We start from the raw sequence: 13,034 nt of genomic DNA, 5'->3' as shown, positions 1-13,034 counted from the left end.
CATGGCTTTACTGTACAAAAAACATCTATTTTTGCAAAAGCTTCTAAGAGATCACTTGCATTTAAATTCTAGCCTATGTTCCAGCATCCTGTCTTGCAGAGAAGAGGCTAGGTCTTCAGAGGAAAGGTTGCATTCAAACGTGGGCTGTTAGAATATGGCCAAATCGTAAGTCAGGCCTGTGTGGTCGCCGAGTGAAGGCCAGAGGGCTGTGTCCTGAGATAGCGGCCGCGATTCTGGCAGAGCGCGGCCCTGCGAGAACTGGAAAAAAGTTGCAGTCCGTGAGAAATTTTTCTCTGGCTGGCCTGTCAAAAAGAGATCAACCTGATTTGCACCACGTGCCTGTCTTCAGGGGAAGAAAATAATACTAAAGAGCCTTCCAAGGCAACTTAGGAACTAAAAGTTTGAAACTGTCGTCAAGACACATCTACATCACATAGTGTATAACCACGGGAAGACACTACCAAAGGCTGGGCTGTAGTCCTCGTTCCTTCTTGTTTCCAGAAAAAGACAAAAAAAAGATTTTGTAAGATATACTGTAGCCAAACATAAATTCTACTTTAGTCAGGCACAAAAATCTTGGCCAAATAAAGAAGTAATTTAGGTAAAATGTAATATGCAGAAGCTAAAACTAGATGATATAACAGCACTGACTAATGCTGTGAATAAATCTGTGAATTGCTGATCCTTGTATGGGTTTGTTCCTGTCTGAAGGTTATGCCATTTTATTTCTGTAGGCAATGCTCCTTCTATGGCAAATTTGTTCCTTAGAGGAGAAAGGGGGCAGTTCTTTTAACTGTGTTTTTTTTTTTTTTTTTTTTTTTTTGACTTGGTTTCTTAAGGCAACAAGTCACATTGAAGCTCCTGTCCTGGCTCGTTTGCAATGAGTGACAAATTTCATTTGATTTGATGGAGTTTTGTGAGCCTCAGAGGTATTAATTTCCTGGCAGCCGTGTGCGGCTAGATGGCCGTGTAGAGGCAGGATATACCGTTACCATCCTGAGCAGGGAAGAGGCTCCAGTGTTGTCTCGTATCCAGTTAGGGAGCAGGCGTGGGCAGAGGGAAGGGAGAAGAGGCAGAGCTGGTGTGAATACTGGAGTCCAGTGGTGTCGGCTTTGCCTCGCTGGACCTTAGGCCATGCCAGTGTTGGAGAGAAAGCCATAGGGAATTATTCGGTCCGCTTGGATCTAGGCGTTCAGTGAACCAACAGCACTAGTTATTTACTGTCACAGTCTTCAGGGTTCATCTCATGGTCAAATCCTCCAGCAAGCTGGAAGAGCAAGAGCGTCCAACTACAAGCAGGCTTTATAGTTTTAGTTGCTCTTTTCCATGTCTCCAGAGATTCCCAGTGGAGCTTAGCTCTTGAACTGCTCTGTCTACAGCCCTCTCCACTTGCATTGATGTAGCTTGGCTTCAGGGTTTCTCCCAGCAAAAACCTGCTAATGTTGATTTGATATCTAGCTGGCTGTGCCAATCAGCAGTCCAAGGTCAGTCTAATCGAATGCGTTGGGGAGGAGAGGAAACCACTTCAAAAAGGTTCCTTTCAGCTGATAAATGTAATTAGCCTCTAATTACAGCATTCAAATAAATTATCCTTGCGCCCAAGGAATCAAATTACACAACTGCAGTAAAATCTTGGTTATTGCGTGAGCTGTGGTATCACTTTTTAAAATCAAAATGTGTATTATAATTAGCCTAATTTTACTGCCACATTTCATCACTTTTGATTTACTTTCATTTTTCTCCTCTTTTTTCCTGTATTATTTAGTGGTCAGAAGAAGCGTGCGCAGCACACCTTACTCAGCGGGATGGATACCAGGCAGCTACTCAAGGACAGTTAAAAGATCAGCTGTATCAAGAAATTATCCATTACTTTGACAAGGGCAAGGTAAAAGGGAAGAAAAAAGCCCAAATATGTTTCATTGCTTTTCTTTCTCTAACTGGAAGTCAAACAGTAAACACAGCTTGCATCAAGTGACCTTCAGGGAGCTTTAAACCTCTTATAAGTTATGATTTGGAGTGTTTTATTTAAACAGTCTGCCCGATAGCACTTAAAGATAATAGTACCGAAAAAGTAATAGTAAAAAAAAAAATCAATGGTACATTTGTAAGTGCTGTGTTAAGAATAAATATATGTGCATACAATGCTATGGAGAGGGGGAAAATAGGTAGTGATGCATCTCATTTGGGGGAATTTATTTTCTTCAGCAGTTGCAATAGCTAGTGCTGTTACAGCTATTCTGGCTAGTGCTTCAGCTGCCCTGGCTTATTCTTGTGTATGCAAAATAATTTGCTCAGAGAATGGATGCCTGTGTGGTTCCTACCATAAAAAGGTGGAGGAGAGAACGATCACACGAGACTATTTCTTTGCAGTTGTTTCTCTTCTGCAGGATGAATTTGGATTTGACGTTGCATGGTGGGAAGGGTGTTACCTGTCCTCAACGATGAGGGTTTGTAGCTCAGTAGACAGAACAAATAAGAGACATATCCATGTCTGGACATTTCATGCACAGAATGTTTAAATACAGAGGTGGAAATTTCTGCACTAGAATATTTCAGAAACATAAAGTCAGGTTTTTAAAACCAATTTTTGTTGCATCAACGTAGTGCAAATGAAAATGTCGTTTTCTGGGAGAACTTGAATGTTATCCAGCCACCCCGTATTACCAAGTGAGTTTTAGCCAAGTCATATTAATATTTTGGTAGAAACTTTGTTTAAACGGTCAAACAGTATACCCTAACTTAATGCCGTGTTTAGAAATGATTACTAAATGATGCTAGCAAGTTTTAATTCTAAATGGTCACAGGGCCAGGCTACTCGAACAGGAGGAGTGTGACTGTGTCTTGTAGCTGTCTGTGCCAGGTGCCTTTGTGCATGTACAAGGAATAGTATTTATCTCCATGGCACACTTTTGCTTTCCATAAAACTTTTACTAACTCTTTAACAACTGTTAAGAAGAACCTAATTATAATTTGGGTCATATTTGATTTAAAAGTAGATTGATTTTAATATTACACTTCTCTCCAGAAAGGAAAAGTCAGAAGTTGCATATCTTTATGTTGTTGCTTTACATTTTTATAGGTTTGCAGTTACTCTTTTATGATGCTGTATACAGTCGATGGGAATTGCTCTTCTGAATGCCAGGCCACTACATTTTAGCTGTAAATTAAAAGCTATAGTTTCCTTTCATCTGTACTGAAAACAATCTATCTTAAGGTTGTATGCGCCCATTTCTGCTGATAGCACTAATGAGCTGTTTATATAAACAGCAGGCAAAATACCTGCTGCTTACTTTCCATCGGGTGCCACATTACACAGCAAGGCATCTACGCTTGAGAGACCGTTGTTGGGCTGAGCAACCATTCTGAATTTTTTTTTTTCAGATTGTACAGCTAGAAATAAGAGGAGGACCTATCTGCTTTCAAAAGAAATAGCACTGAAAGTTCTGTGTCTACCCCTTTCTGTCATATTTAGATAAACAGTCTTCATTATTCTAAGATTTTTTTGTGGACTGTGAGATCAAGGGAACCACTGTAATTGCTTAATCCCATCTCCTTTGCACGATTTAGGTCATAATATTCCTGCTTAATTTTTTTTGTGAGCAAACAATTTATTTTTAAAGCACTCTTTTCCTCATCAGCTGAGCTGGTGATAACAATTTTTCATACCCTTCAATGAAAAGAAAAAAAAAACTCAATATACATTGAGAATATGAATATCTTCCCTGAATTTTCAGAAGTCAGGAAATCCAAAGCTAAGGCTTTCGCAGTAGAATTAAGGTATTTTTCCTCTGAGAGTTAAGATAATCCTCTCATTTGGGATGTGCTTACATGAGGTTAGATCAACTTTTTGTGTTTACCGACGCAGTTTGCAAATTTAGTCTGGCGGTTGCTTAAACTGTGCTGTTCCATGAGGAGTAACACATCTGAAACAGCACTTGCTGTGCATTTTTGGAATACTACTGCGAGATACACTAACCCGCTCGCATCTTTTACCAGACTTGCCCAGCTGTCTCTGCCTGACGGTTCACTCTGTGTTGATCCCACCACTTTGCTTTCTCTTCCCGTAAATTTATAAGAGATGTTAAAAGGCCTTTTTACACTGAAGAGCACGGAACTACTTCCAAGCCTTTACAGACGCTCCATAATTTTGGTTTTCCATTTAAAGTGGCTGTAAGAATTCCTTCCCCTCTGCTTCCCCTCCCACCCGTGAGACTGATGGGAAGCCGAGGACCTGCGGGGAGAGGTGAACGTGCCTAGAAGCATAGCGTAGCGGGGAGCCGAGGAGGGGGATTTCTCAAAAGGCAGCACTTGGTATTAAAACATAGGCATTTTGTGTAACGGGAGACATAGTTCAACCTCTCGACAATCACGGTCCCCTTTCTTTTTCTTGCATAGAACAACCAAGAACAACCACGAAACTTCCCCAAAATTCACGTTCACAGTGGGGTGAATTTGCGGGAAGGTATAATCGTTTGTATTCGCGGTGCACAGAAAGGTACCACTTCTAGACCAGAAGTACCTGAGAGATTCAGGATATAATAAGCCTGAGTGGGGGCTTTCCCTGAATATCATTTTGGTTGAGCGCAGAATACTACCCTTTGCCGTGAATGTCCTGCTTTTGTAATTTGAGGCACATCTAGTATTCCTTGTTCGGATTTTCATTTTTAATAGATTTTTTCTTAGCAGTTTTGCTTTTTGACTTATATTTGACCTTCAGGCCTGAAAACAATATTTTATAAAGCTGAAGCACATCCTTAACCTTTATTAAATTACCATTCACAGCTACAATTTCGGTGTTTTGCTCTCCTACTTTATGAATTTGATTCCTGTTTCAGTAGTGCTTTTCATTACCCTTCTAAGCCCCTCCTTTCCAAAATGATATGTTCTTCCTTCCACATTTCCCTAGCGTTTGCATAGTTTTCCTTTTCCCCTAGATCATTCTCCTTCTTTGTGTTGCGCTTTTCAGTCTCATCTTCATCTCTCTGGACTTTTGCCCTTTAAAGCTTTATCTTCACATTTATCACTGCAGTCTAACTTATCCTTTGAACCACTCCGAAGTGTTTGCTCTGTCTCGCTATGTTTTGCTGAAGCCTTGTAATTTCCAATAAAGCACTTAATCCAAGGACTTTGCTAAAAATTGCTAGGCTTGAGCGTATCATGATGAGAAGAAAAAATAGTGGCAGAAATAAAGGCAGGTGGGGTGAAATTTCGCCTACGTGGAACCATCGGTGTTAGTCAACGCTAATATATTCCTGAAGCCAAGAAATAGTCTGGTGTCATTGACAGAGGCATCATTTATGAACAGACTTAGGTGGTCTCTGCAGCTCCAAGGGAAGCAGCAGCATTCTGATTCCTTCGCAGTAAAACGTACACACGGTAGCGTTTCGCGTTTGCCGGTGGCTGCCGCAGTCCATAAATCAGCTGTTTTCCACGGCTACTTCAGAAACCAAAAGTGCTCATCCCAGAGAGAAAAAAATAAATAACCGCACATTGCTCGCTTGCCCTCCTTCTTTCCCCCTCCTCTTTCCCAAAAGCTTTTGCTGTTTTGCAGGAGCCACAAAACACAAAATCTTCAAAATTTTTCAGTAAATGCCATGTTTTTGCCTCCCAATGCCTTTTGCAGTTCATGAGACCTAGCAAGAAATGCCTTTTTTTTCCAGCTAACAGGATACTGGAGAAATTTACCTGTTTGCAAAGAGTCAGTATAAGGCTTATGTCCAGCTTATATCTCGCTTCAGATCTTAAGCCCATGCAGAAAGCAGACTGTCTTCAGAGATCAAAGATACGGTGTGTGATCACTTTCCAGGTGACGACAGCAAGTTGTTTTAAAGGGTTTCCAACCATCTTGCACTTCTTAAATACAGTGCTAACAATGGAGAAATATAGCGTTTTAATGTTTCGTTAAGAATATTAAGCTTTCATAACAGTTATCTAATATTTTCTGAAGTTTAGACAGTGTTTATAATTCCCCTAATACTTCCAAATGTTGCATGATAATATTCTTATCCCTGAATATTTCATTTTTATTGGCTATTAACTCAGCAGGAGCTAAAAACTATCCTAAGATCCTCCGTTCCTGCTATTAAAGAACTCAGAAATGAGGTTGGATGCTGCAGTTCTTTCTGGGCAGCGAGTAATCTGAACTTCAAAAATAAATTAAATTGCAAATCTTTCCATGAAAAGATCTCCTCCTGCATCTTCAAAGTCCTCCCCATAAAAATTTGCAGCCTGTGTCCGCACAACTAAATTTAGGTTATGCATATTTTTCTTAGGCTTTAGCATAAAAGAAGCATTTTTCTTCCAATATCACAAACCTTTCGCTTGTACCCTCTCCAGATGAATTGTTTCTTGCATTAATGAGCTGTACATCACAGAAATCCTGTGTTGTAGCTCCCTGTACGGCTCGTTCCTCCAGAAGACCTGCCATGTCCTAGGCAAACCTGGGAAAAGTTCCAGTGCGGGAAATCTGTGAGGCAGCAGATGGGGAGTTATTGACCTTCAAGAATATAGATTACATTTATCAGAATCCTTTGCCACCACCATGCTGTCCTCACCTGAATAAATTTACTCTGTAGTAAGTAGAGAAAATTTTCAGAGGATTGTGCAGGGTATTTTAAAGGCACTGTTCCTGTTTGCTTTGTGACGTTAAAAATAAATTACTGAGTTTGGTTTTATTTTCCTATTTCTCTGCACAGCAACACTGCAGGTATTTTAGTCCAGTTGAACAAACAATATAGAGAAAAGCCAAGTGGTTAATTGACTTGTGGACCTTGGAAGTTCAGGGCACTTGACATTTTACAAATTGAGTCTTATAATACAACTCCTCAGCACTCCTTTGCAGGATTGAACTGGACAATTGGATTTCAAAAGAGAGATGCTAGAGCAGAGAAGGATTTTTAAGAAGTAGCAGCAACAAAAAATGAGTCGTTTACTCAAATTCCTTGGCTAGAGGAAGTTTAGACATAGGCAAAAATTGAAAGATTTATCCCCTAGCTGGGCAGTTCTATCGCGTGTTTGTAGTATAATAGCAAAAGAGTGGTTTAATCTGTGATTTATACCTAGCGGTGTTCCATTTAAAACTGATCTTACAGAATACAATCAGTGTAACTTGTAAACTAACTTTCAGAGAATTTTGTTAAAAGTAATTTCAGTAATTTAAGTCAGAAACAAATGCTGTTCATAGTATCCAGTTTTTTTCCCCTATTCAGCTGCAGTTACAGGTAAGGGAAAGGTTGAAAGGAAGAACGCTGGGATTGTGCGACTGCTGGGTGTGTATTTGAGATAAACTAAATCTATATCATGTTTAACTTGTGGATGCATTTTTTAGGCTCCCTGATCTGTAATATTTATAAAAGTCAGTATAGGATCTACAGCTATGCCTGCCCCTTGGCTCCAGGTAGTGCCTGAGCATCGCTGCGCTGCCGTAGACGTCCATACGGACACGGTGCCGGCCGGGGCTTCCCGGGCTTCCGGGCCCCGCGGTGATATAAAGAGCAGCGACAGCGCGGGGACGAGCGGCTCTGATCCGCCCTGGGAGCAGGAGGGCTGCGTAGCCCCGGTCGCGTGGCAGGACGCGGCGACGCTTGCGCCGTGCTGCAGTGTCCGTGCTGATTCTCGGTGCAAGAGGAGAACTGAGCCAGGGTGTTTGCAACGTTGGTGCAACTCTAAAACGATATGGACTGCCATTTATTTTGAGTCCTTTTTGCCTCGAAGCCGCTTGACTTGGATCATCCATGACTGTGTTCGCCAAGGCAGGGAGAGTAGGGGTGCTTCTGTTTTGGAGGGCGACTAGTTAAATTTGGAGGGTGCAAAGAGAGAACGGATGCAACGAAAATTACGGCAATGCTATTTTCTTTGAAATGAAAGTGTGCAAAAGAAGTTACGGGTGACTGAAGTTGAAAAGGAGGCGGCATTCAAAGCGGAGAAAGGTTAAATGATTTTTTAAAAGGGTTCGCTTGCTGACTTACCAAACAACTATGAATATTCGTTTACTTTCTATAAAGTGGTAATATATTGCTCCTCTGAGCCAAAATTAATCTAGGCTAAAATGTAAGAATATGCTCATTTTTTCACTAAATATTCCTTTATTCTCAAAGTCATGTTAATTTTATTTAGAGATAATAGAGTCTAGATTAGGCATACAATATGGGTAAAAACTTTGCAAATCTTCCATTTTCAAAAGTTCTGTTCCTGAGTGTAAGAACTGCCCTGTGACTGTCTGCAGATGTGGATTCCTTATTCTGGTGGTGGTGATCAGTCATCCTGATGCATTTTTTCATCTTCAAAGCACTTTATAAACACTAGGTAACTCATGCTCGTTCCAGTCCTCCTCTCTAGGAAAATAATATAGTGAACCCTGCTGTAGCAATGGGAAAAATCAGATAACCACTCAAATATCACCTGAAGTCACGAAGATAAGTCAATGTAGGTAGCAGAAGCAACATCTCATGAGCTCCTGTCTCCTTTCTGAATTAAATTATGTCACCATTCAACTGCCGTTTGCCCAAGCATCCGTCCTGTTGGAGAAAACACATTCGTTCTTTCCTAGGGTCAGAGAGATATTTTTCTTTCGGATTCAGAAGCTCCCTTTTCTCACCTACCAGCAGCTTCTGGTGAAGTTCCTGGCCCGTATTTTTTTTCTTGCTTCCCTGACTTTGAGAGTATCAACCACGTGTCCAAGTGGTCCGTCTGACCCCTTAGCTGGTACACAGATAAGGTCAGTGTTGCCAGCATTCACAATAATACAACGAGTCTAATGACTTAAGTGATCTGGTTTGGTTTTTAAAGCCCTAACAACTAGAATTAGGAAATTTCCTAAAGGTCTTTTATTTTTCACATTCTCTTGAAATATTAGTAAACATGATTTCAATTTGCAGATCGAAAGGTGAAGAAAATTTACCCAACATTTATTATTTTTAGCTTTGAGCCATGGGATTTTATTTTTTCATTTGTGTATTTGGGGTATTTGGGGGGCCTTTTTTGTTTTGGTAGAATGCTTCTGGTTTATGCAGTGAAGTAAAGCAGGTCTCTGTGGGACGGACACAGGAATTAGTTGCAGTCGTGAAGTTTTCCCTGGGTGCCATTCTCTCAGCTCTCCTCCCAGCATCTAGCTCTTGTCATCTCTAGAAAGCTGGTGATGCCTTGTCTGAAACTCAACCTTCTGGCCTCATGCTCTTCAAAGCCGCAGCCTGTATTTCACCAAGGCAAGCAATGTGTGGCATGATACTGAGAAAAGTATTAGGTGGTATGGAAAGGGAATTTAAATTTAAGATGAAGAGTAATATGAAACAAATTGATTTATAACTTATTCCAGCTCTCTTTCTCCTTTTTTTTTTTTTTTTTTTTTTTTAACAAAGTGAAGTCAGCGTTGCCAGCCAAATTTCAGCAGCAGAGACAGAACATGGATTTCCTGGTGTGCTAATTTAAGCACCTTTTTTGGAGCGGTGCTTTACATTCAAAGCAGAAAAAATGAAAAATACACATTTAAAAACATTCTTACTGCTCCTCATTAAGATTTTTGGCTTCTGAAGAGCTGAAGGATATTGTTAAATTACTTTGGGTCAGCTGAGACAGCAGCTGAATTTCATGGTTGAAGAAAAAGAGAAGAAAAAGAGCCTATGGAAATATAATGAATATTTGTTGAAAGCAGTATCTGCAAATTGCCTGTCCTGTCTAATATACATTATAGATATTAGAGAGCGTAGGGTGATTAGAAACTATAATCAATCAACAACATTTATCTGAAGTCCTAGGTTCTGGGTTTCTTGCTGGGCAGGCCACGTTTACACATTATTGGATCTCAAGTGGGACTAGCCGGAGTCATTTTATTTCTGAAATAATTTGATCATTTTACTTGGTTTGCGTTCAAGAGAGACATGTGTGGGTAACGCTCCCACAGCTACTTCACATGTCTTACACACAGTGTTTTGAGGCATGTGACACAATACATTTTACGGTGCTTTATTAAAATTTATTTTATTCCAGTTTTGTTGCTTAACCAAGGTGTGTAATTAAGGGTTTTTGTTTGTTATTTGGTATTTTTTTCCCAACAGATGTGGGAAGAGGCCATTGCCTTGGGTAAAGAACTTGCAGAACAGTATGAAAATGAAATGTTTGATTATGAACAACTCAGTGAACTACTGGTAGGTTTTTTTAAAAAATAACATATACACTGTAACAGATTTTCGAGATTTTAATTTTTAAGCTTTTAGAACAATATTGAAAATTTCTCTTATGTTAATAACATGCAAAAATAGATGCTTAGTTTGGGGGGTTTGGGACAAATGCTGATTAATTGACTACCACTGATGTGTCTGAAAAGGATATATTGATATATATGCTTTTAACCTGGATGAAAAAAAAATGCAAACTTGTTAAGCTGATTTATTTAGGGTATAAAAGAAAATCTGGAATTTAAATATAGATGGGAACATGAAATGTCCCCATTCTCTTTCAAGTATCTTTCCACATTCACATTTCTTTTTTTAGGTATGAATAATCCCCAAGCACTCACGTCTACAGTTGGTTATTTTTGCCCTGACATTACCCATTCGTTATGCCTGCACCCTTTTTTCGCATGCTCTGCTCCAAAGAGATAAATGGCAGTTGTCACTTTCAGTCCGTACATCTCAACCAAGTTCACACAAGTTGGTACATGTTTCCAGTTTGTTTCAGAAAATTTTTGGCTTTCAAATTTTTGATACGTTTTGTTCTCATTTTTTTTCCCCTTTGCACTCACCAGATTACCTCTTCCTTAACTTTTTTATTGCTTCTCTGCTTTATCCTGGTCTATTTTAGCTGGACACTAACATGGTGTCATTGCACCCTGTTCGTCCACTGATGCTCAGCTTGAGGTTGCCTAGGGGCCATCTCTCCAAAAGCATTTGTTGGAGAAAACAGGGAAATCTCACCCTTCCCAATTTTATGGTTTCTTTAGTCCTTTTCTTTTGTTATATCCCTTCTTGAGGGTCATCTTTCTCTGGTAACAGGCATTTTAACTATATTGTGGTTATTTTTGGCTGTATTTGTTTACCTAGCCAATGCACCTGGAGCCTGGTTTCACGTTGCTCTTTGTTCCAGGCGGTAAAAGATGTACAGATTTTGTAGGTGCTATGTTATTCAAGAAGAGCCTTCACTGGTCTGCTGGCTGTGCTGCTGACCCCAGAGCCCAGGATGCTGCCTTCAATATTGAATATGCTGCTTTTCGATATGAAAGTTCTTCTTCAGCTAGAGGTTATTGTCGTTTGTCAGATAAGATCATTCATCAGTAGACAGCTAATGTCCGAGTCCCTTCCTGGTAATTTTCCGTCATCTTTATGCTTACAAATGGAAATATGAAAAGCTTTTGTCACTGAGGCAACCGCTCTTTATCATACTTTATCCATTCTTTCGAGCAGAACCTTGAATTTGCACTTTGTACGTTGTAGATGATGGCCAAAAACATTGAGTGATGGATTTTTTTTTCCTTTTCTCTCATGCACTACCTATGTCGTTATTTACATCAAGTGAAATAATTTCAGGAGATGCAGTGGAATAAACCTGATGTAGCTCATTTGCCCGTGTAAAGGAAGCGTGCCCATTTCTAACACGGGAAATGTAGAACTCGCTCTTCTCGTGCTTGCTTGCCAAAGAACTGAGTTTACCTGTTTATTTAGCAGGAGAAACTGAATATGGTATCAACGGTTGATACCATAGCGCATTGGATGTTGACCCATGATATGGGAAAGATCAAAATTCAATTTCCAGTCTTACATATCTCACAGGCTCTTCTCACTGGTGCATTCTAGCTCTCCTTTTTTCCTCGCAATAAAATTAAAAGGTTTTTGTTTCTTCCGGTTCTCCCTATTGTCTCTTTTGTTCGAGCAATATTAAATATTAGACTCTGAGACAATTCACAAAAAAAAGTAGTTTTGCTACAGGTGAACTGAGATACATACGGCAGATCTGGATCGTTGTAGTCTTCTTGCCGTTTACTGTTATCTGTCGTACGGGAGTAATAAGCTGTCCCAAAATCGGAATTCATTCTCATACGGAATGGAATAGGCTAAACATAAGTTAATGAAGAGATCATTTAAATCTGTATGTTTGTTATTATTTCATCATTTGAGATAAAGGATTCCAGTGTGAAAACAGATGGTGCCTGCCATGTGTGTATTTATTCCAAAAGTTGTATTTTTCTTCCATTTTCAACTGCATGCTTTCCATACACAAGTAAATAGTTGTAAATATGGAATGGAAATACTAGAAAAATGTAACGAAATGCAACAGCTGACAACCGAGAAGTCAGTAGTGTGGAGATGAGCTAACTTCAGCAGTAAGCAGTTTATAATATTTGCACTCCCAAGCCGTGTGTGCCGCCGTCCCGCCTGCCGAGGGAGGCGCAGTGTTTGGGGCGTCAGCACTGTCGCCGCAGGGAGCCAAATCGCTGCCTTGCAATTTCTGCAGCTTCCTCAAGAGCTCGGGATTAAATACTGAGCTTCACCAAGATGAGCATGAAAAGAATGGATACAGAGTCTAATATTTCAAAACTTGAGTTAATGTCTGTTAGAAAAGTGAACAAAAGGGGGCAAATAAGAGGCAGCTGTTACCTTCGAATTTCAGCTCTGACTTAAGCATAGGAAATCTGCTTTAAAGCATGAGTGATTAAATGTGTTTCTTCTATTTATTTTTCAGAGGAAGCAAGCCCAGTTCTATGAAAACATTGTGAAAGTGATAAGACCTAAACCAGATTATTTTGCTGTTGGATACTATGGCCAAGGGTTTCCAACATTCATAAGGGTAAGTGTTCACCTTTTTCCCTGGATGATAGCCAGAGAGTTCGCCTCATTTGGAGGAATTACCGATACCAGTATGTTATTTACAGACTATCTGACACTGCTTTGCCTGTAGTGGTTGTGTTGTAGCTCTATAAAACAGACATTAGTTTTTCTTTTCCAGTATGGAATTAGTAGACTTTCTGTAGAAAAGCGTTTTCTTCAAACATACCCAATACCTTACACTTCTTCAGGATTCACATTGCTAGAAATGAAGATGTT

The 13,034-nt window shown here is 39.9% G+C and overlaps 1 protein-coding gene across 2 annotated transcripts in view; it reads left to right on the top strand.

Annotated features, from left to right (window-relative positions):
• DOCK1 (dedicator of cytokinesis 1) overlaps positions 1-13,034 on the top strand; it is a 298,286-nt gene that overhangs the window by 239,964 nt on the left and 45,288 nt on the right. For both annotated transcript variants that reach the window (XM_062580681.1, XM_062580680.1), the window contains exons 38-40: positions 1,766-1,885; positions 10,053-10,142; positions 12,673-12,777. In XM_062580681.1, the coding sequence (XP_062436665.1) occupies positions 1,766-1,885; positions 10,053-10,142; positions 12,673-12,777 (315 nt within the window). The remainder of the gene's footprint in view (positions 1-1,765; positions 1,886-10,052; positions 10,143-12,672; positions 12,778-13,034) is intronic.

This window comes from Rhea pennata, chromosome 7 (genome assembly GCF_028389875.1).
Source record: "Rhea pennata isolate bPtePen1 chromosome 7, bPtePen1.pri, whole genome shotgun sequence".
Lineage (NCBI taxonomy): Eukaryota > Metazoa > Chordata > Aves > Rheiformes > Rheidae > Rhea > Rhea pennata.
This window is presented reverse-complemented; position numbering and strand designations above follow the sequence as displayed.